This window comes from Hirundo rustica, chromosome 4 (assembly GCF_015227805.2).
Source record: "Hirundo rustica isolate bHirRus1 chromosome 4, bHirRus1.pri.v3, whole genome shotgun sequence".
NCBI lineage: Eukaryota > Metazoa > Chordata > Aves > Passeriformes > Hirundinidae > Hirundo > Hirundo rustica.
In genome coordinates this window covers 24830530-24852336 of record NC_053453.1, presented here as the reverse complement: position 1 = coordinate 24852336, position 21807 = coordinate 24830530, and the positions used below count along the sequence as shown (strand labels likewise).

The window sequence follows — 21807 nt, the reverse complement described above, 5'->3', positions numbered from 1 at the left end:
TCAGTCTCCTCCAGGCTGAACAGACAAGTGCCCTCAGCCACTCCTCACATAGCTTTACCTCAAGACCGTTCATCTTCCTTGTGGCCCACCTTTAGACGCTCTCTAATAGCTTTATAGCTTTCCTATACTGTGGCACCCAAAACTGCTCATAATATTCAAGGTGAGGCTACCTCAGTGCAGAGCAGAGCAGGACAATCCCCTCCCTTGCCTGGCTGGTGATGCTGTGCCTGATGCCCCCAGGACATGGGTGATCCTCCTGGCTGCCAGGGCACTACTGATTCAAATTCAACTTGCCAGCGACCAGGACCCCCAGGTCCCTTTCCACAGCATTGCTTTCCAGCATCTCACTCCTCAGCCTGTACCTACGTCCAGGGCTCCCTTTCAGGTAAACAGAATACAGATTTGGCTCCCTTTTCCCAAAATCCTATACAGTCCTCCCACTGTATCTAGCTTCATACTTGGCCCTCTACACTAGATTAAAGTACATTAATTGTCAGCTTTTAATATAGATTGCCTTAAACTACAAAAGAGAGCCTACAATTGAGGCTGTATATCCTGTAGCAGGAAAAGAAATATTACAATCTCTCTACCAATTGCCTCAGATTCCCTTCTGCCCTAAGGACTCATATTTTACCAGGGATTTTTTGTATCTATAGCCTGGTATCACTAATCTTTAATCCAGAAAATATATTGTCAGGCACATCTCAGTTGACATTGGGCACACAGATGTGTGCAGCATGCACAGAATTCAAGCATGCATCCTTCGGACTTTGCAGCTTTATTCATCAGCTTCTCCCGGACATCAGGGGAACTAGTCCATTGACATTCACTGAAAACACTTCACTATTTGTGTTTGTTTCCCTTTTGTTTTGTTTTTGTTGGCCAAGAGAAATTCCTGTAAATGTTAAATTTAAACATAAACCCCTTGGTATGACATAGGTCTGGCCCATTTTAGTCCGTTCCTCTCCGCCTTGTGCCACGGGCAGGGTCAAGCCCTCACCATTGTCCTTCCCAGCCTCTGCCATGAGCAGAGCTGGTCCCCAGCATGTGACCCCACCAGGCGATCCACCAACCCAATTTTGCCAGGTTTAGAGAACTGCAACAGACTTTCGTGACTCAATTCAGGTTTATTAACAGACTATTTGAAAAATCCTTCCCTGGAATAAAGCCCACAAGGAGAGACAGGCTATATTGCACGGAAACTGTGAAGGGCCCTGTGCTGTAAGGAAAAAAATGTCAGGAGATCTGCTTCCCTTTTCTCCCACCTCCCCACCTTCCCATTTCCCCACTCCTTTCCTAGGTCTTCTCTTTCTTCCCTGTCTCCCAAGAGAATTCCCAGCAGACAAGGCAGCAAGCAATGATGGAATCAGTAGTCTGATGTAGCTCAGAGCAAAGACTGTGACTAAAAGGAATGTAAAGCCAAACGCAGAAACAAGTGGCAAGGAAGAGCTAAAACTACCAATAATTAAAACATAGAGGTGCAACCATGACGTGCTACACAAGGGGATGGCCAGAAAACAATGTGTGATGACACATCTTGTATGAGGAAGCTGGACTCAGGTACAGCAGTTCTGTAAGTGAGCTCAACCAGGTTTAGAAACAGCTCTTTATGTCATCATGTCAACAAGCAGCACAAGGAGGCAGTGATCCACTTGTGTCTTACCACCTCCACTATCTTTCCTTCTAGGTCTTTCATAGACTATCAAACTCTAATCTTCTGCTACCATTAAATTCCAAGAAAACTCTATCTTGTCCTGTGTTGCACTTGAAACATCTGTAAAGGCATCTTGCTGCTCTTACTTCCCCCTTTACCTAAAAATTACTTTTGAGGGCCACAAAAATTTAAGAAACAAATAACAGGGAGACTAGAGTACCCTCTTCATCACACTAGATGGTGTTACTTTACATATCTAGATATCTCACTTCTGCTTGTAGCTATTCATCACTTCATCCTACACATCACAACAGACAATGACACTTCTTTTTTTGCTGCATATCCTGATCTGACATGAGAGACTAAAAACAGAACTTCAAAACCTTACTGTGAGGAAGGAAGTGGAGAACAGTATTTGCACTAACTTTCCAGATTGCAAAAGCCTGAGTTTACCATTTGGAAAGAATGTACACTTTTCATTTCTCTCAGGCTTTCTCTCAGACTAACACAGAACCGTATCAGTCAGGGATATCATTGTAACACAGCAACAGGAGTTAAAACAGGCACAGGTATGTAGCAAATGCAATTCTCTAAAAATTAGAAAACTGGTTAAAGCACATGTGGAATAAAATTTTGTTCCCTTTCAAGATCAAAAGCATTTCTTTGGTTCAAAATAGTTCATCTAGATATTAAAAATTTTAGTGAGTTATTAATTAATACCAAAATACAGTTACAGTTCTAAGGTTTTCCATTCCCATTTAGTCCATACAAAATGCTTTCTAAAGTGCCACAAAGAGAAAAATGACAGCTTTTTTTTTTTTTTTTTTTGAGTGATATAATGATTTACTCCTCTGTGCATTTGAGCTTGGAGAAATGAAACTGGTAAAATCAGACCTTTAATCTTTGTGTTACTTTTTTTCTGAGTCACTCTTCTTAACCAAAAAATTACTTTTTGGGGGTTGTTGAGGACATTGTGGTGGGACCCATTTTCTCTGGGTTTGCATTAGACATTTGTCAATTGTCTTCATGACAGTTGAGGGAAAACAATCCCTATTACCCCATTTACTGTAACAACAAAACGTATTTTCCCTGTTTACAAACTTCTCAGGAATAAACAGAATTTTTAATCTAATAAAAAACTCATTCCCATCAAGATAATCAACAATGGAAATACTTGGGGGAGGGGGTGCAAGTTCTTCCTTTTAAACAATTTAATAAGGGTTTGCCAATATGAAGCCTATGAAGTTGGTCATAGCTTAGTTCAAAAAAAGCATTTGTTGATTAATAATTCTCATTTTGAACTTATTAAATTAATAATACAATGGATAATTCCTGCACTAATTTTGTTATGCCTCTGATATTAATCCTGCTCTTTACAACAGACCTCTGTACCATTATGAACCCAATTAAATGTAAAACTGAGGCCTTGGAATGTAGGACATTTTAGTCAAACAAGTTGAATAATATCTTGGGACAATGTATAGTCACATAAAACTTAGTATTCCCTCAGACATGCTGCCCATTAATCTGTAACCTTCCTTGATTCCTGCTCATTTAATTTACCTGACCTGATCCACAGTCACCATCAACTTCAGAATCCACGTGGGTAAAATCTTGGTTCTCTAGTAGTCTCAAATTTCTACGACAACAGAAAATTGAGAACAATGCAATTACTACAGTCATATATAGGACTACTTTTGCTGGCAAGATAAATCCTCCAGTGTCTTTTACATCTAATGGAGATTGACTGTGTTCCAGTGCAGTGTTAAGAAATGACAGATCTCCCAAGGAAGCAGATCTTGGGCTCTAAGGCCACAGGTGAGCCCTGACTGCTACAGGTAAATTGCACCACTGTCTTAACCAGTCTTTGATTAAACAGAACAGTGCAGAACAACGCAGTGCAAAGATAGAAAAATGAAACAACAACAACAAAAAAACAAACAAACATGTTTTAATAGATCAGTGTGATTTTATCAATGCACAACACGGCAACTGTTCCAAAAGCAGATAACATAAGTAATCTTCCTACATGAACATTTGGACACTGTCATAATTTTCACAAGTATTTAGCATTCAGGACTTTTATTGAGGTCAGAGGCAAGTGTGCTAAAGTGCTTATGCTGCATATCATTCAGAGGCCCAACATTCAAAAATAAAATTACATTATTTTACTTCAAAATCCAACCTTCTCTTCCTGCTATATCTTCCAATATGTGCATAAGATCAAAAAATTAAGGCCCCATGCCACTGTTTAGCAGCATGAAGTACCACTGACTGTGTAAGGCATTTTTCTCTACACTAGCCCAGAAATTCTAAGCTATTTGCTCACATCTGCTTGAATGGTTTATCTTTATTGAGATTTTATCTACATAAGACATTCAGTTCTACAGAGAGTAAAACAAAAAAAGGAATTTGGACTCCTACGGTGAATCTCGACTTCATTAAACAAATCAGCACATTTACCATTTCCTGTTGAAAAATAAAATTGCCAAACAATGTCTCCTTTAAAACGAAAGTAAATAAATCCAGCTAGAAGGCTACACTTTTTTTTTTTTTTTTTGAGAAAGGGAATAACTAAAAATATAAGCAAGAACTAGGCTTGGTGAGGGGAAAGGAAAGGAATTTTTATGTTTTCTCATGGAGCTTTTCAAAATCAGGTGGCTGCTCAAATCCTGTGAGCTATTGCTCTATTTCTTTAACAGTTTGATGACTGGGGCAAGTACTGCTCCAACTCCTTTGTTCTCCTCAGTTTTGCTTTCTTCTGCTTTCTCAATCTATCCCAGTACAGAGCAAAGGCAAACAAATAGGTACACCAGAAGGGAGTGACTGTTTCAGGCAGGAGTAGTTTTGGACTTTCTGTAAAGCACACTGTTATCTTAAGGACCCTCTTTAGCCTTTATGGGGTGCAGAACCCTTACACTTTGATTCTGGTCTGTTTCCTAATCCCCAGGAGGTCCTCTTCATTTGTTAATCTTAATCCTGCTCTGTCGGGGGCTCCTTTTTTTAGGAGCTTAAATTCCCCAGCATTCAGGTGGTTTTAGAGTTCTGGCCCTCTGCAAAGCTCTGTGCCAAACGCAGGAAAAGACGGAGTCTTCAAGGTTACATGCTTCGTTTATTAGTTCTTATCTTACAATTTTCTCAGTGTCCGAAAGATGTTTGCCGCGGCTCGGACATCTGGTGACTCCTCCTGTCTCTGGGCTGTCCTTATCTTTTATACTAATTGCTACGTATTCTTTATTTACTATTTATTACCAATGTCTATCACTATTACTAAAAAGGTCATCTTTACTCTGACCCAATCCTCACTAACTACTTTGTGCCAACGTCACTGCAGAAATGGAGTGAGGGAACAAGAAGGAAGAAGAAAGAGACAACGCCCTAAATTCTCCCTCTTGCCCCATTCACTTCAATGCCAAGAATCCCAAACTCACTGTTTTTTCACCCTGTGATATTCTAAACTACTATTTTTCACACTCTTGTGGCCTGCAATGCTTCCTGCAGTGCAAGAAGCCTCTCCCATGGACTGAAATCAAATCCAGTGTCTCTCTGAGCTCTGGGCTCTGGGCTGGGGTCCCAGACCCCCCTGCCCAGGTCCCTGACCCTCCAGGGCAACCAAAGGAATGCCCTGGACTCCAACACTGCTCTATCTCCATATGATCAATAGCTACCGGTACGGCATTCCTGATGTCTGAGTAGGAGCTGCAATAAAGGCAGTACAGAAGTACAGCCCTCTTGGAACAAAGTCCTTTGTGCATAAATATGTAATTTACCTCTTTGAGTACAGCTTCCCTAGGGAGCACAGAGCAGTGTTCAACTACAAGTGTAGTCCTCTCTCCTTTCCCTTAGCTTTTGAACTTCAGCTGTCCCTTGTGTTCTTCCCTTAGCCCCTGTGCCTCTTCACTGGTCCATCACCTTCTTTCCTTTTGATCTTCTAACAGTGAAAGGGGATTTGGAGCACATATAGACAATAATCTTGTTGTAAGATAGGCGTCTTAACAAAGTCAGTTGAATCTCACCTTTGGAGTGCTTATTTCTCCCTGTTGATGGAAGCTGAAGGTCATGAGCTGAGACTAGGTGTTTATCAGCTAAGCATCAAAAATAATTCACCAATAATCCAATTTTAAATACTCAACTAAACCTTTTTACAGATGATTCATTTGACCATGATATTCCCCATTTCATTAATACCCACTCTATCCTCTATAATTTCACTGGCACATTTTTCAGCTCCTTTTTGTATTCCGTTCTTGCTGGATTCAGTTCATTACATTCAAACTATCCTCTCCTTAATTAATCTTTTCCATAGAGCCACTTCCATTCTTAATTCAGTTTCTCTTCACCAGATGCTGAAAAAGAAAAGGGCTCAGGGAATCATGTTGTACAGTGTCAGGGAAGATTGCTTCGGGATATACCTTGCTACCTTCTCCTGCAACACACACCACAAGACTCCTTAAGTCCTCGCTGAATTGGAGAAGGTATCTTCTAGAAAAATGGTCAGTCTTTACTCTAAAATTGCTAGTGCCAGTGTTGCCTTGGTTAAATCATTCCAGTAGTTAACTGCTCTGACAATCAATCTTAAGTTTATTTTTAGCCTGGATTTGTCCTGTTTTAACTACTAGCCATGATTCCTGTATTTTAATACATCAAAACATCCTACTAACAACTTTCTGACATGCCAGAAAGTACCTACAAACATTTAAGAAGTTTTTTTGTTAATAAAACTAATCAGAGATTGGATTGCTTGCATTTCCCAGACCCTGATTTTTCTTTGAACTCTTTGCAACATATATAAGTTCTCCTTGAAAACCTCTAGCTGTACCTGTCTATAACAAATATATTTATCTTTTAAAAACAGGCTATAAAAGAGACATGCTAATACTCTTCTTTCCAAAGCACTATCACAGCACATGGCTATGATATAATTTATTAATAAAATATTCAGCACTTTAATACAGATTAAGTTAGCAACTTCTCCATAGACAATGTAAATCTTACAAAAAACTTCTCGTTGTCGTATTTTCCCTGCAAACTCTGGTGTTTTTATTTAAGCCCCCAAAATTGCTCAGTTCTAGCAATCCATCATCCAAGTCAGCACTGCTAACTTAGAACACTTTTAGAATACACTTTTGTTATTCAGTTGTTTATATCATATTGCATCAGAATGGAGAGAAGATTTTCGGTAATGAAAAATGTTTTATAAGAAGTCACTAATCTTCTTTGTTTGACAGTACTTCTTTTTACATTTCAGCAGGAAGTCAGAATTCTTTCTTCAGGGAATTTTGGATTAAGCCCTTTTGCAAGTCTGACAGTTTTACCAAACAATACATTCAAGGAGTCAAAGGAAGGTAAAGAAAAGAAGCTGGCCACTGTAGACAACATTTTAATAGCTAACACTATTAGCTATTGGCTTTTAAAAAGCTAACATACTAAGACAGCAAAGATAGCTAACACATTTGGAGAAATCTACAATCAGATACCCTATGTCTGAAGAACACAGGCTACAGAATGAGTAGAATGTGAGAATATATAAGTATTGCTCACTTAGAAAGCTAGTTTGAGACTGACTAGAATCAAAAGGAGATGGTTCAGTACGCAGTGCTTCATCCTCATCTTCTTGTTGACTTCAGCTCTTTGCAGTTGTTGCTGCACTACTGACCATTGCCCTCATATGTCCTTGTCTCTGCTGGAACTGGAGTAGCAGCCAATAAGACCTAGGAGTATCTCTTTGGTTGCCCTTCTCTAAAATGCTCAACAGTTGCTCTTTTTCACATTCCCAAATGTTTTGTATCACAAATAAATAATTCCACTCTGCTTCAAAGCATTTCAATTTATGGGAGAACTAAATCTTCTTGTAACCACTGAAGTAAACTACTGGTCTGCTGTTGAGGGTTAAGTTTTCTGTAGAATTTTTCCCCCTCCCAAGTTGCTAGGAGACTAAATGCTGAGTGCTTAACCTGGACAAAAGAAGCTGATAACTTAGTTTGGGGGAGTGAGAAAAGCTCCCGGAGAGAGCAGAGGGTGGGGGCTTTCACGGCTCTCTTCTTCCGGAGAGAACACCGATCGGGCCACAGCTGGCTGCCTGGAGTCCACGGGTAACGGAAGAGTCTGGCCCTGGGAATTCTACCATCTGTTGGAGCACCCAGGAATTAGGAGTTTTCTTCGCTGTCCTGCTGGATTTTGGGTGAGCCCGGGTCCCACCGCTGCAGCTTCTCCGGCACTGCCACCTCTGCCTGCCAGGACACACCCCGCCTGCGGAGGACAGTCCACCGCGCCCGGCTTCCAGCCATCAGCGCCGGAGCTTCCACCGTGTGCCCTCGGGGTTCTCGGTTCTGTTCTACTATTGTTATAATTGCTGTTGGTTTTTTGTCTGTCCTGTTATATTTACTAGTAAAGGACTGTTATTGCTTTTCCCCATAGCTCTGACTGAAAAGTTTTTTTTAATCTTCCAAATTATAATAACACGGAGGGAAGGATTTGAATTCCCCATTCCTAGAGAGGCCTGCCTCTCTCTAGCAGACACCTGTCTTTTGAAACCAAGACACCTGCATTTTAACATAAATCTATGTAACAGCATCAGTATCTACTTCCTAAAACCTGGGTACATGTAAAAAGAAAGGCAAATACTAGATTATGAATTTGAATTATGTAAGGCAAGCTATATCACTGAATGTGCATGCAGGGGATGGGGTGGATAAAGAAGCTGAAAAATTTGACAAGAATAGAAACAGAATAGGAAGTCACAAAGCATGCATGGATAAGATCTGAATGTTCCTGTGAGGAACTTAAAAAGAGCTTTTAAGGCAAATGTGTTAGTAAAGACCCCTGTAATGGTTTTAATTTAATAAAACCGGGTAGAAACACTAATTAATGTAGGGATTTTAGTGTTAATATTTTTGTGGGAGGGAGATATTAGGAGAAAAATAAACAAAGCAGGCTTAAGCTTAAAAATGAACAAAAAAATGGTTTTATTAACACACACACTAAAAGAATAGAAGAGAAAAAAAAAACCAAAAACAGAATGAAACTTTAAAAACATACTTCTTTCCTCTTACAAACTATTAACTTTCTTATTAAACAACATAGAAAGACACAACTTAGGATTTTCAGTCAGTTTCACTACTTAGACATAACTACACATTATCTTAGGAGAAGAGTCCTTCTAAGATCTTTTATGAAGACGTTTGCTACAAGACAAAATAGTCCAGTGCTGTTACACATCTGCTGCCGCCCTGAGTTTTTGCAGACTGTGATGTTCTCTCTGCAGAGCTTCTCAGTGTATTTGGGGTATTATATATGAATACTTCTTCTTATCTAAAATTATCTTTGTCTCAAAAGGCCGAGACCTCCTTTTCTGACCCAGGAGCGGGGGTTTGCAAAGTTCCCAAATAAATCTCTATTACACCAGTCCTTAATTTTGATTAGAATAGCATTCAACCTAAAAAAATAATACTAAGAATGCTGCAACGAACAGTTCATTTCTTCATATTTTACCTTAGAAGAGTCCGGTTAAAAATGTCCACTTCTTCAATCCTATTCCAATATTATTAGTTCTTTCACTTCTCATCTAACTGACTTCATGCAGTGTCTGTTCCATGTACCTTCTGTTTTCTTCTTTCTTCTTTCTCTCAAGGAAGAATTGTGCTTTAAAAGTTCTGTATTACTAAGAAAGGGTTAAATTTTTTGCCCGGGCTTGCAAAGCCACATGGAAGGCTAAGCTGGTAAAAGGAAACTGGCAAATGTCCTTTTTTCTACCCCTCGGTCTCATCTAGGGCAGTCTAGCTTGTTATAGAGCCTCAGGCTTGCTTTCTCCGCTGCCAGCGGTGATTAAGCCGGGCCATGTTTTGGCCCTTTCTGCCGTGGTCTGAGCACATGGCCCCGCACTGCCGAGCTGCAGCTGCCCCTCTCCCCTGCCCGCCAGCAAGGGAAAGGGGCTCAGCCGGCCCAGGCCCTCCCCGTGCAGGCAGCGGCCCCCAGACCCCGGCCAGGCCCGGCCCGGCCGCCCAGAGAGGCAGCAGAGCCCAACCCGACTGGGCCCGGGCCCGGCCCGATTACGGTGTGACCTCATGGCAAGCCACCAAAGCAAGAGAGCGGGCGGTCAGCTGCAGAAAAGTTTTAAATGTTCCTTCCAAAGTCACATTGACAGTTCTTATTGGTCAACTTAGCTGTCAATATCCCAGCCTGCTTTTGATAGGTCCTTGTCCTCCTCCCCCCAACTACGCCACAGTTAGGGCAGGGAAAAACATTTTACATTTCTCTATATCTAGAAAACAAAATTGTGCTAACCTATGATAACCCCTCTAACTGATAAAAGCTGTACACTCCAACTATCCAGTTTGTCATTGCATCCGTAATCTCCATGAAAAACATAAAATATGGTGCAAAATTAACAAAATTTGTAAAAGTATTATGGTTGTAAACCATAAAGAACAGTGTAACAACTTAAAAAATGCCCCAGTAAGCAGGAACATGAACTTAATGAGCAAAAATCCAAATTACAGTAAATTCTAAGGTATCAACAAAAATCTTGCTATAGGAAAGACATTTTTTACAGTGAGAACAAACATCAACTGGAACATCCTCCGAGACAGGTCAATTGGAAAGTCCAGTTGGAAAGAGCACTAGACAAACTTCATTTCTGCTCTCTTTCCCGCAAAAGCTGGGACCAGATGATCTTTCAAGGTCTCTTCCAAGTTGGGGTGTTCCATGATTCTAAGAAGCATCTCCGTGGTGGATGAAGGGCTACTAAGTCCTTCCCTTGAACATCCATTAGGGCCTAAAATAGCCTAAGCACTAAGAAGGAAGTCTTGCCCTACAGTTATAATAGTTAATATTTTTCTTCCTATCACAACTTTCTTTCCAACATTATTGTAAGGACTTATGATTCAACTTTTCTAGAACAAGCCAATTTGCTTTCACTGCTAAGGATCTCTAAGGTACAAATAGCAAATTGAGAGTCCCCAAACATACAGACACAATTTGGTAGACTATTCCCAAGGCCCTAAGATCTGATACATACTTGGGAATCTCAGGAACTGGATTATGTCTCCTACCAATTTACAGGAACATGAGGATTTATTTCAACAGGATGCAAGAAGGAGCTTCCCATGGAAAGGAGCAGGCATCAGGGATGCAGGCTGCCATGTCTTTCTGGGCACTCTTCCTTTCCTATTGCCAGGAGCACCACCTGAGCCAGGCTTAGAGCTTGGCCAGAGTCCATCTTTGTCCTAGAAAACAGGATGGACATCCTCCTGGTTAAACAACTACACCCCAAATACACCTATCATGAGTTTGTCCTTTGAGCAAATGCAATAGATAAAATGTCAATCACCTGCCTCGATGAAGAAGAATGAAAATGTAATTTATTTTTTTCTGCATTGTTTATCTAAATGTTTGGGGCCAGCGCAGAAGGACAGAGGTGTGCTGTGCTAACCACTATGCCCTATCACCTAATTGCCAATCTTCAGGATGTCTTTAGCACAGAAACTGCACTTCTGTCAAGCCATACTGGTAGCCCTGCAGGGAGACCATGCAGTAAGAAGCTCTATGCTCTCCCTCCCAACGTTACTCAAGGGCCAGGGCTCTGGCTCTATGGAGTCAATACAGGAAAAAATGACAGCAGCAGTACAGCAAAATAGCAAGGTACTTGACTGGTAGCTCTTCTGTGTCTGACCAGATTAAGTAAAACTCAATAGCTGCTGTTTGGGAGGTGGGTGGGTTCTTTTTATATTGAGTATTTTTTCTCTCGCTACATCACTAAACCACATGCTGTTCATCAGACAGATCTGCTAACCCACGGTAAGTTTCACATAGTGAGACTAGACAGCTGCTAAGATACGAGCTAGCTAGTAAGCAACAGGATGTTTTGCTGTTCTGTATGCAACTGTAGTGCAAATTAGCCTTTGATCAATGTGTCGAGACACTGACACGTGAAAAAATATGAATTATATATATGAGATTTACTGGTTGGAAATTGGCTGTATTCAATTTAAAACACCAAGCAGAGATATATGACTTCCTAGAAGATGCATTTAAATTCCAAATTAACTCATGTATCACTCCTACATCCAAAATCACTTCTCAATCTTGACATCTTTAAGCCTCATATCCTGATTTTTTTTTCTGTATCTGCAGGATTATTTTTAGTCCTCCTTTAAAATCACTCTCAAATTTCCATATTCTTCCTGAGAAGATATACAAACACTCCAAAATACTTCAGTCACAAAATAAGTCACAAAGTCACATTATTTCTGCAAGATTATTCATTTTCCATTAAGTCCGAAGGTGACAGTAAAGTACCTGTGAGGGTACTATTAAGAAGATTCACTTCAGTTTCTATGATGACTACACGTCCTCCTCTGAATCATTCACTTCATCGTGTTAGTTTCAGCAAACTTCCAAGAAAAATCTGGTGTAAAGATGGTATATCCATCAGATGGATATATTAACTCAGAAGAAAACTGTTCAGATTTATCAGAGAACACCTTTTTGAACAATCTTCCTGATACATATTAAATAAAGCAACACCCATGGCAATATCCCCTAGCTGGCAAATCCCAAGGTGTGTTAAAAACTAGCAGGAGCATTTCACGTCAGGTAGTTACTCTTAAGACTCCTGGGTGGAAGCTGTAAAATACTGTTGCATGACACTGAACGCTGCACAACGTTGTTCCCTGCTACAGACCATTACCTTTTATTATTGAGTACAAATAATACATGTAAAATGTTCAAAACCCTAATATCCCTTAGATGCATATTTTTTATTCTATACTTCACTCTAAACCTAGCAATGGTCTTATCAAACATTAGCTTTGGTTGTCATTTATCTTCTTCCTGACATAAATACGCTACTGTCTGTCACCCTGGTTTTTCTGAGTTTTTTAAAGCCTTTTGATTGTTCATAAAAATGGAGACAGACCTTTTAGCTACTGTACAATATTAGGAGCAGTTTCTACCTTTTTCCCATATATGTAACATAAACAAATCCTTTGTTTTTCATTCTCTGTCCTTTGTTTGCATATTTCTAACCTGAAAACAATTGTAACTGACGGCTGGTCTGGCCAGTTGGCTGAGAGGTGAAAACTCCAAAAGCCAATCTTCAGCCAGACCCACAAATGTATAAAAAGTAAGAAATAAACAGGCAGAGGGCTCTCCGCCTTGTTCTCCGCCTTGACAGCCTTGAGCTCTCTCGAAGGAACCCTCTGCCCTGCGAAAATCTATTGACTCTGTGTGATTGCTTTGCGCATCCCAGTCACAACTGTCCATTATCTTTATCCTCCATGGCTTCAGGTATTTTATATCTTTCTTCTACTGAAACAGCCACATTGTCCAACCTATACATTATTTTTATTTATAATTCTTTTCATTTGCATGTTTTCATTATATATTGACTTTTTGTGTGCCATTATAATACACACATCTGGCTTAAATGACTTTTTGTCCAATTTCACTTTCCTTCATTTTCATGTACCTGTCTTACAACATTTACTCTTTACAACATTTAGAGTAACAGCCCTGAAAAATTCTACAGATACAGGCATGTTTTGCACTACTGCACATTGACAATATTTGTGCAGGAATACTCATGCAAGACAGATGTGGATGGACTCCATAGCATAACAAGATCCTTTGGCTTGAAGCTGGCAACATTCACACCACTAACCGTGGCTGATGCAGATGTATCTCAACACCTGTGATTTTCCCATCATCGATCAGCTTTTCCTCGTTCATCCTAACTGAGGTCAAGTACACTGTGTTGGATATGTTGGACATGAAGAAGTTGTATTTTTAAATGCTACCAAAGAGTAACCACTAGTCCAGAAGCAATCCTTGCACATCATTATCCCCAGTCCCTGTGTGTTGGGGAGGATGAAGCCAGAAAGCCCTATAAATATGACTTCTTGGACTCTGAGAATGTGAAACCTGTAAATGAGATAGAATTGAAAGTAAGTTTTGATGTTTGAGATGTCCTAGCTACTGGATGTCTGGGAAAACAGTTATGTGACCAGCTGAAGGTCACCTGCAGCCAGACCCAGAGGTCAAATGGAATGTCCTGTCTCACCCCCAAAGTATGGTTCATCCCACACCTGTAACCCTCCCTTGAAGTATCAGGTATCTGTAACCCCATTGGCCCAAGGCTGTTCCAGCCCACCCTGAAGCCCCCTGATAAGGGGTCCCAAGGGGGCTGGATGCTCTCTTTGCTCTTTGCCTGGCACCCTTCCCCTAGGACTTTTCTCTCTCGGAACTTCCTCTCCCTGCCTCTCCCTTCCCCCACCTCCCTAGGCCTTGCCACAAGCTGCGCCTGGCAGCTCAAAGCAAGGCCTCATATCCTTTACAATAAACCTTATCTTCTAAAACCCAACTTCAGAGATCTCTCTTCTACATTAATCCATACCGTCCTGGAGTCTACAGCAGAGAAGCAATTTCTTCACCTGTGTACCTGCAATGTCACATTGCTGGATGACATTCTTCACAAATTCTCACTCTGGAGGTAAAAAACTTCCAATCTACTTGTTTTTCTCCCACTGACTCCATTCCACGTCCAATCTTCCACAGTACAAATCATTTCACATATTTCTCAGTTGCTGGTATTGCAACCAGCAATGAGCTTCCCACAACTTCCCCCAGCACCTGTCAGGGGCGCGGGGCTCGGCCGCAGCACCGGCACGCACAGACCCGCACTGAGCACCGGCCACGGCGGGGGCTGACAGCTGGACATTGCCCTCCTGCCTGAAAGCAGGATGGAGACAGGCGGGGCTCCGTCTCTTCTCCCAGGCAACCAGAGACAGGACAAGAGGACACAGCCCCAAGCTGTGCAAGGGAAGGTTTATTGTGGATGTTAGGAGGAATTTCTTCACTGAGAGGGTGGTTAGATATGGAATGGGCTGCCCAGTGAAAGGGGGGGGGGGGGGGGAGGGGAAGGTTACTGTCCCTGGAGCTCTTTAAGAAGAAACTGGATGTAGCACTGATGCCATGGTCTAGTTCAATAGGTAGCGTTCCTCACGGGTGGGACTGGATGATCTCAGAGGTCTTCTCCAACCGAACTGATTTTGTGAGTTTTACTTCTGGCTGCCCACAGCTCTATTTGCTGTTCACACTCTTCCAGGACGTCTCATTTTCCATTCCCCACGCGCCGCTCCGCTCCGGGATCTCCCATTTTCCTTTCCCCCACGCGCCGCTCCACTCCGGGATCTCCCATTTTCCATTCCCCCACGCGCCGCTCCGCTCCGGGATCTCCCATTTTCCATTCCCCACGCGCCGCCCCGGGATCTCCCATTTTCCTTTCCCCCACGCGCCGCTCCACTCCGGGATCTCCCATTTTCCATTCCCCACGCGCCGCTCCGCTCCGGGATCTCCCATTTTCCATTCCCCACGCGCCGCCCCGGGATCTCCCATTTTCCATTCCCCCACGCGCCGCTCCGCTCCGGGATCCCCCATTTTTCATTCCCCCACGCGCCGCTCCGCTCCGGGATCTCCCATTTTCCATTCCCCACGCTCCGCTCCGGGATCTCCCATTTTCCATTCCCCACGCGCCACTCCGCTCCGGGATCTCCCATTTTCCATTCCCCACGCGCCGCTCCGCTCCGGGATCTCCCATTTTCCATTCCCCACGCTCCGCTCCGGGATCTCCCATTTTCCATTCCCCCACGCGCCGCTCCGCTCCGGGATCTCCCATTTTCCATTCCCCCACGCGCCGCTCCGCTCCGGGATCTCCCATTTTCCATTCCCCACGCTCCGCTCCGGGATCTCCCATTTTCCACTCCCCACGCGCCGCTCCGCTCCGGGATCCCCGCCCGCCGCGCGCGCGCACAAGGCACCGCCTCCGCACGAGTGCGCGCGGGTCCCGCCCTTCCTGCCGGGAAGGAGGAGCGGGAGGGGGCGGGCGCAGCCGGACGGGAAGATGGCGGACCTGGAGGAGCAGCTGTCCGACGAGGAGAAGGTAGGGATGGGTGGATACGCTGCGCCGAGCCGCCCTCTCGTCCCTCCGCGCCGGCGGGGCTCCTGTATCCAGCGCGGCGGTGCAGCCGGGCCCGGCCGCAGGAGGGGCGGGCGGAGGGTCGGGGGGAGGCCGGGGCAGGGCCGGCCCGGCCCGGCCGCATCTCCCGCCGAGCCTTGTACGGTGCGGGCCCGGCGGGGGCGGCGCCCGGGGCCCGGCGGGGGCGGCGGTCGCTCTGCCGGTCCCCGCGGCCGCCCCCGCCCGGCGTGCGGGGCGCGGGGAAGGCAGGGAGAGGCAGAAGGGATGCGGAAGGGCTTTCCCTTCCCCCACCTCCACTTCCCGTTCCCGAGGCACCGTGCCCGTGCCAGCCGGCTGCTCCGAAGCACCCGGCCTGCCGTCCCCAGGCACCCCCGTAGGCTCCGGGAAGAGATGGGATACATGTGGTTTACGAGAGGAAGGAGCTGTGGGCATGGGGAAGGCTGTTTTGCTTCCTGTTAGGAGGCAGTAATTGGGGAAATGTGAGGTCAGGGAGCAGAGGGGCTGTGTTAGCGAGATGTACCATGTACTCTTTTTGTGGCAGTTAGAAACTCAAATTTAAAGCAGATTTTTCCAGAAAGGTCTCAAAAGGACCAGGATGTTTTGTGAGACCTCAGTTATCACTGCGCCTTGTCGTCTTCTGTGGGACCCAGCTTCACGGCAGCTGCCTGTTTCCAAGCTAGGGTGTGGTGTTTTGTGAACGTGGTGCTGGTGCACTGTTCCTGCATTTATGTAATGTGTGCTCTTGCTCACTTTCCACTTTAAAAAGGAATATTTTCATAAGTGTGGAAGTTGTGCGATGACTCAAATATGGAAGGTATCGATAAATGATGTTTCAAACTTATTTGAAGATAGAAGGATGTCTAAAATATCTAAGTGGTTACAGTAAGGCAGATTTGCTGTTTGATCCTGTTTTATAAGTAGAGATGCACTGATATGCCTAGGGGTGCACAGTGAATAGAATGAGCGCTCTTGCTATCCTCTTCCCAAGAATTTTGAAGACTTTGCCTTCCTCTACTTGATTCTCATTTCAGTGCCTCTCTGTTGGTACTGTAATGTGATCCAGAGGTATAAGCGGTAATTGCGTTTTTTCTAGCCCCTTACAGAAAATAAAAGTAACACTAATCAGGTACATTGTTCCAGAAGGTATGGTGAAAATACTTTGACTAGAAGTTATTTTGCCATCACTGAATGATTTAGATTGGAAGGGATCTTTGGACATCATTTTGTAGAGTCATCTAGAGGAGGCTGCCCAGTACTAGGTGCTGATGGCTTTTGAAAATCCTTCAGGATGCAGACTCCACAGCCTCCTTGGACAACCTGTGGCAGTGCTTGGTTACCCTTGCGGTTGCGGTGGAAGAAGTGTTTCCTTGTGCTCAGATGGCACCTCCTGTGGTTCATTTTGTGCCTGTTGCTTCTTGTCCTGTCAAATAATACACGACAGAATGACAGTTTTATCTTGTCTCTGTATAATCTTGGAAGCACTGCCTGTGCTTTCGTGGCTGATGGAGTTAACGTTCTGAACTTTCTTCCACTAACTAATTTCGTTTTTTCTTTTCTCTGAAAATGAGTGCAGAGACTCATAGAGATTCTTCCTGCCTTGATGTAAGTGAATAGAATGAGCACTCATCCATTGTAAATTTAAATTGATTTCTCTATCAGTCCCATACAAAATTGATTGTCCTGTATGAGGGGAATTTTCCAAGCTTGATATTAATTTTATTGTCTAAGAAACCAAAGATGGGCAACACTGCAAACTCATGAAAAATATACATGTGGCAATATACATGTGATACCTTAAGATTTTATTTCTGGTGGATTAAGTTCTGCTGTCATTGTACAATAAAAATGTTATTTTGAGTATTGAGTTTTACTGAGCTTAAAAAAAATCAGCTGGACAGCATTTGACAGACACACCCTTCTCACTCATCCAGTTGGGACTATAAATAAATGCAGGAGTAGATGTGAAGAGGCAAACATTGATTTTTCATGAGAAATAAACCACATTACTCCTTTATATACTTTCTTCCCATGATGCAGAACTGATAGTGTTGAAGGCTGATGCATATGATGGTGGTGATGTAGTTTTGTAGATGACGTCAGTAGAAACTCTGAAACTCCTAAAATTCAAGGAGGAAAGAAGGTGAACCAAATAACTTTTTTTGTCTCAGACTTGCAATAATGATGTATGAGCACAAATAAGTAGGAGATTGAGTGATGTAATGATAGGACAAATTCAGAAAGGTCTTTGATTCATATCTTACTTCATGTTCGATCAAAAGATTTAAGTGTTGCAAAGGCAGTAAGCAATTCCATATGCCTTAATATTGCTAGATTTAAGATGACTATGTTTAGCTGTAGCATAATTCAAGTTCAATAAAACTTGAAATGTTCAGCATAATCAAGAATATAGAAAGGGGCATAATAGGAATAATGACAAACCAGATTGTTATAGTTCAGGTAAAGAATCTTTAAAAGCAAGGAAGGAGAAGAACCAGAAACAGCATTTCAATGTTCAAGATTGCATAAATGGTTTTGAACTCAGTCTTGTTCCTTAGATTCACATTTTTGAAGAAATTTTTGAAACCTTGTTTTTCTTTCAATGATGCAATGAGTGTGGCAATAAATTTGAATAAGCTTTAAAAAAAAAATATGAGGACTATTTGTAGCAAATAAGATGTGGAAGATATGTGTAGATCCAAAGATCTAAGGTTGGACCATTGCCAGTGAAAAGTTACTGGTTTTACCATCCAGGAGCAGCAATTTTTCTGTGCTGGAGACAGCTTTTGTGATCCACAGTGTTTTGTAGTTGTGTTATTCACATAGGTCACTGAAAGTTCAGAAGCTTTTAGGTATGTTGAATAATATGTTTGTTTATTATTAAATATGGGTGTGAGAGGTGGAGATCGTCAAGCCCTGAACTCCCAAGCAACAAAGTCATCACTTCTGCACCCTTCCTACAGATAATGCATTGTCACTTAACAAGTTTTGAGTGCAAAACCTATTTATGTACACAGGCTATTTGAAGTAGTTTTGTTGAAGTCTAGTAACCTTTTTTTTTTTTTGCAGTTCAATTTTATTCCAGTTTATCTGGAAATTGCTTTCTTACATGTAGCCTCCACAAACTAATAAACACATAAAAATATTTTAATAAGCGTATTAGTGTGAATATTAAATGTACAATTTGTCTGCATGAATATAGGCCATAATTGATGAAAGGTACTGATTTTACTGTAAAAGTTGTAAAAATGTAAATACTCATTTACAAACAATGGCACAAATGAAAAACAGCACAAAAACTATTTCAATCATGAAACTAGTGTTCTCTAGTCCATTTTTGGTGACTTGAAGGGACGTGTTTCTGTATGTTTGGTTGAGGTGTTTTGGTTTTAATGTGACTCTAGAAAGCACAGGAGTTAAATAGATGTCTATGACTTGAGATAAAGCCTCAGAAAATCAGAATGCCTTCAGGGAGGAAAGGATAACACATGAAGTCTTTAATACTAAATTAGCTCGTGCATTCTTTAAAATGCTGAACATAATAAATATGGGAATTGTCAAACATATTTTTTTCAAAAAGGAACTACACCTCTTTCAGTAAACTTATATCTCAATAGTTTCACTTGTTCAGAAAGATGGGAATTAGCAGTGTGAATAGAAGAAAACTTCTCTAATAATAAGGAAGTAGTCCCATTTGTGCAAGTGAGCCTGGATGGCTTCCAGGTATTTTCTGGTGCATTGGGTAATTTTGTAACTTCTTAGATTTGTGGTTTTGACACCTGATTTACCTAATAAACTAAACTCTGCAGCGTAGTTTTGTCAGATTAAGGGAAATACATTTCTTATGTCAGTGCTTTGGAATGAAAAGTCTTGCCCATAAAATGAATTTCTCACCTGTAATGTTGTCTTTATAGTGTAATACATTGGCAGCAGATTGCACTTACATATACAAGCCCACCAATGTGGGAGGCTCAGCTACTTTTCTCAATGCAGATATAAACCTTTTTCCTAAAACTGCTTTGAAAGCATTAGCAGAATTTTTGACAGAAAAAATGTTACTTTTCTAATTTACAAGTGTTAAAGCAATTCTTGTGCTCTACATCATTCATTTTGAAAAGATTTAGAATTCTGACTTTCAGAATTGTGTCAAATGAACTTGGAGACTGTAGATGAGTAGGAGCTGCATTTGAATAACCTTTTCTGGGTATAATTGCACTGTAATCTATAAAGCTTAAAGTCTTGCAAGTCTTCTTGATAACATTTTGATGAGATTCTTTAGTAAGAATGAGGAAGTTAGGAGTGCTTTTCAGACTGACATGTAATTTTGAATATTGGTGGCCTTCCAGAATTTAAGATTTTCATGTCCTTTTCAAGGACATGAAAATGTATGTGAAGGTAGTGTGTTGTCTTGAGTTAGGCTTTTTTTTTTTTAACTAAAAATGCAGCCATACCATTGAGATTGAAGGACAGAATAGATATTTTAATCACTTTCTTGGGAAGGTGCTAAATGCTGTCTGAAGAAGCAATCATATACTGTATGTGTAACTAGATAATAACTTCATTTACTTCTACAGTCATACTGGCTGGAAGAAATTTCTGAAGGTAACTCAAATGCTGCTTAGTCAAAATGGGCCAGCTTAGATAAGGCTGCTTAGGGACTTGCCCTTTGAGTTTTGGGTATCTCCAGGGACAGAGACTGTACTGGCTGTCTGTGTAAGGTGTTGCAATGTTTGTCTAAGCCTACAGTCAGAAATTTTCCTAATTTATAATAGTTGCAACTTGTGTACATTGCTGCTTCTCTTTCAGTGTGTACCTCCATAGTAAGTTACTGTGCAAAGCAAAATTGTTTTTGACAACACTTTAAGCTGAATACAAATGAAACCTGTCATTATAAATAAAAGATCAGTGATTTCTAAAACTTTCATATATTCTTTCCTTCGTACTAGTTTGAAGAAATCAGGCACCCTTTGGGAAGTGAGTTTTACCATGTCAGGGAGTACTCATAATGCAGTGGCACCTTGGGACCATCAAAAGCCCCTTCTTGCTGTCTTTGTAGTCTCAAAACTTCTTGCAGAAGCTTGCTACCTAGGAAACCTCACAGTTCAAGTAGATAAGAGAAACAAATTGAAGCAAAAATGGAGTAATAGAACAAGTTCTTGGCAAATAAGTGATGAAAATGGAGACATTAATTTATGATATAATAGATATCGTTCTATTGCCTACCAGTGCAGTCTTCAACCTACAGTTCTGTGAAACTCTGTTTTTTGTTGGTTCCAATTTTGGCAGTCAGAAAAGAATAGGAAAAGGGTTTTAGCTGCATTATTTAGCAAACCCATGTATTTTTTGTAGGCAGTCCTGTATACTATTCACTTTCAGGTTCTGGAAGTGGGATGTAAGGATGTTTAAAATGCTTGTTGAGAAATGAAAGCAGGTTTTTGAGCATGTGGCAATTACTTTTTTAATCCTTGAGTAAAAAGACTTCTGAAATGTAAACTACTTCAAATACTTTCTTAACTTGACAGAAGGCAGTAAAACCTTGAATAGGTAACTTTGAGAGAGAATGTTAAGACACTGAAATTTGGAGGGGGAGATGTAAAAGTTAGGATGGTACCTTTTTCTATCAATTTTCATAGAGCAAGCTCTGTTATGTTCCTTTTCTTTCCCCACTGCTATTGAATCTGGGCTTAATGTCCTTGAAGTATCTCATTGTAACAAATGATCTTGGGGTAGGAGCAAGAATCACCTTAAAAACTTGGACTTTGTAGTAGAAGAATACTTTACAAATATGAACCAAGTGCTTTTCAGCTTCCAGTGGATGCGACTTTGTAAAGACTGCTGAGAAAGAGAGGCCTCGATGCTGCAGCTGAGGATCCTGTGTACTGATGTTCCTGTAACAGGACATCTTGGGTTTTTATGTGGGAGATGTGTGTTTCTTTCTTTGTGAAGTCTTAGTTAGCCATTTCTTATATCATTTTCTTCTCAAATAAAAGTTAATGCTTTTGCTTTTCGTGAAATGCAAAATTTTACTACTTTTTCAGTTTTCATTTCAGTGAATGACTTTTGCAAGGAAATAATTTTTTAATGCTGCTTATCTGCTGTCTATCTGATCCATAAACCAAGTATACAGTTGCTCGGCTGGTATTGTATATATTTATGTATAATTATAAATAGTTGTATATAAGTA

General features: G+C 41.6%; 1 protein-coding gene across 1 annotated transcript in view; it reads left to right on the top strand.

The window, feature by feature from the left end:
• Window positions 1–15517: 15517 nt before the first annotated feature.
• CAPZA2 (capping actin protein of muscle Z-line subunit alpha 2) overlaps window positions 15518–21807 on the top strand; it is a 32001-nt gene continuing 25711 nt past the window's right edge. The window contains exon 1 of the mRNA XM_040061977.2: window positions 15518–15590. Within this exon, the coding sequence (XP_039917911.1) occupies window positions 15552–15590 (39 nt within the window). The 5' untranslated portion in view covers window positions 15518–15551. The remainder of the gene's footprint in view (window positions 15591–21807) is intronic.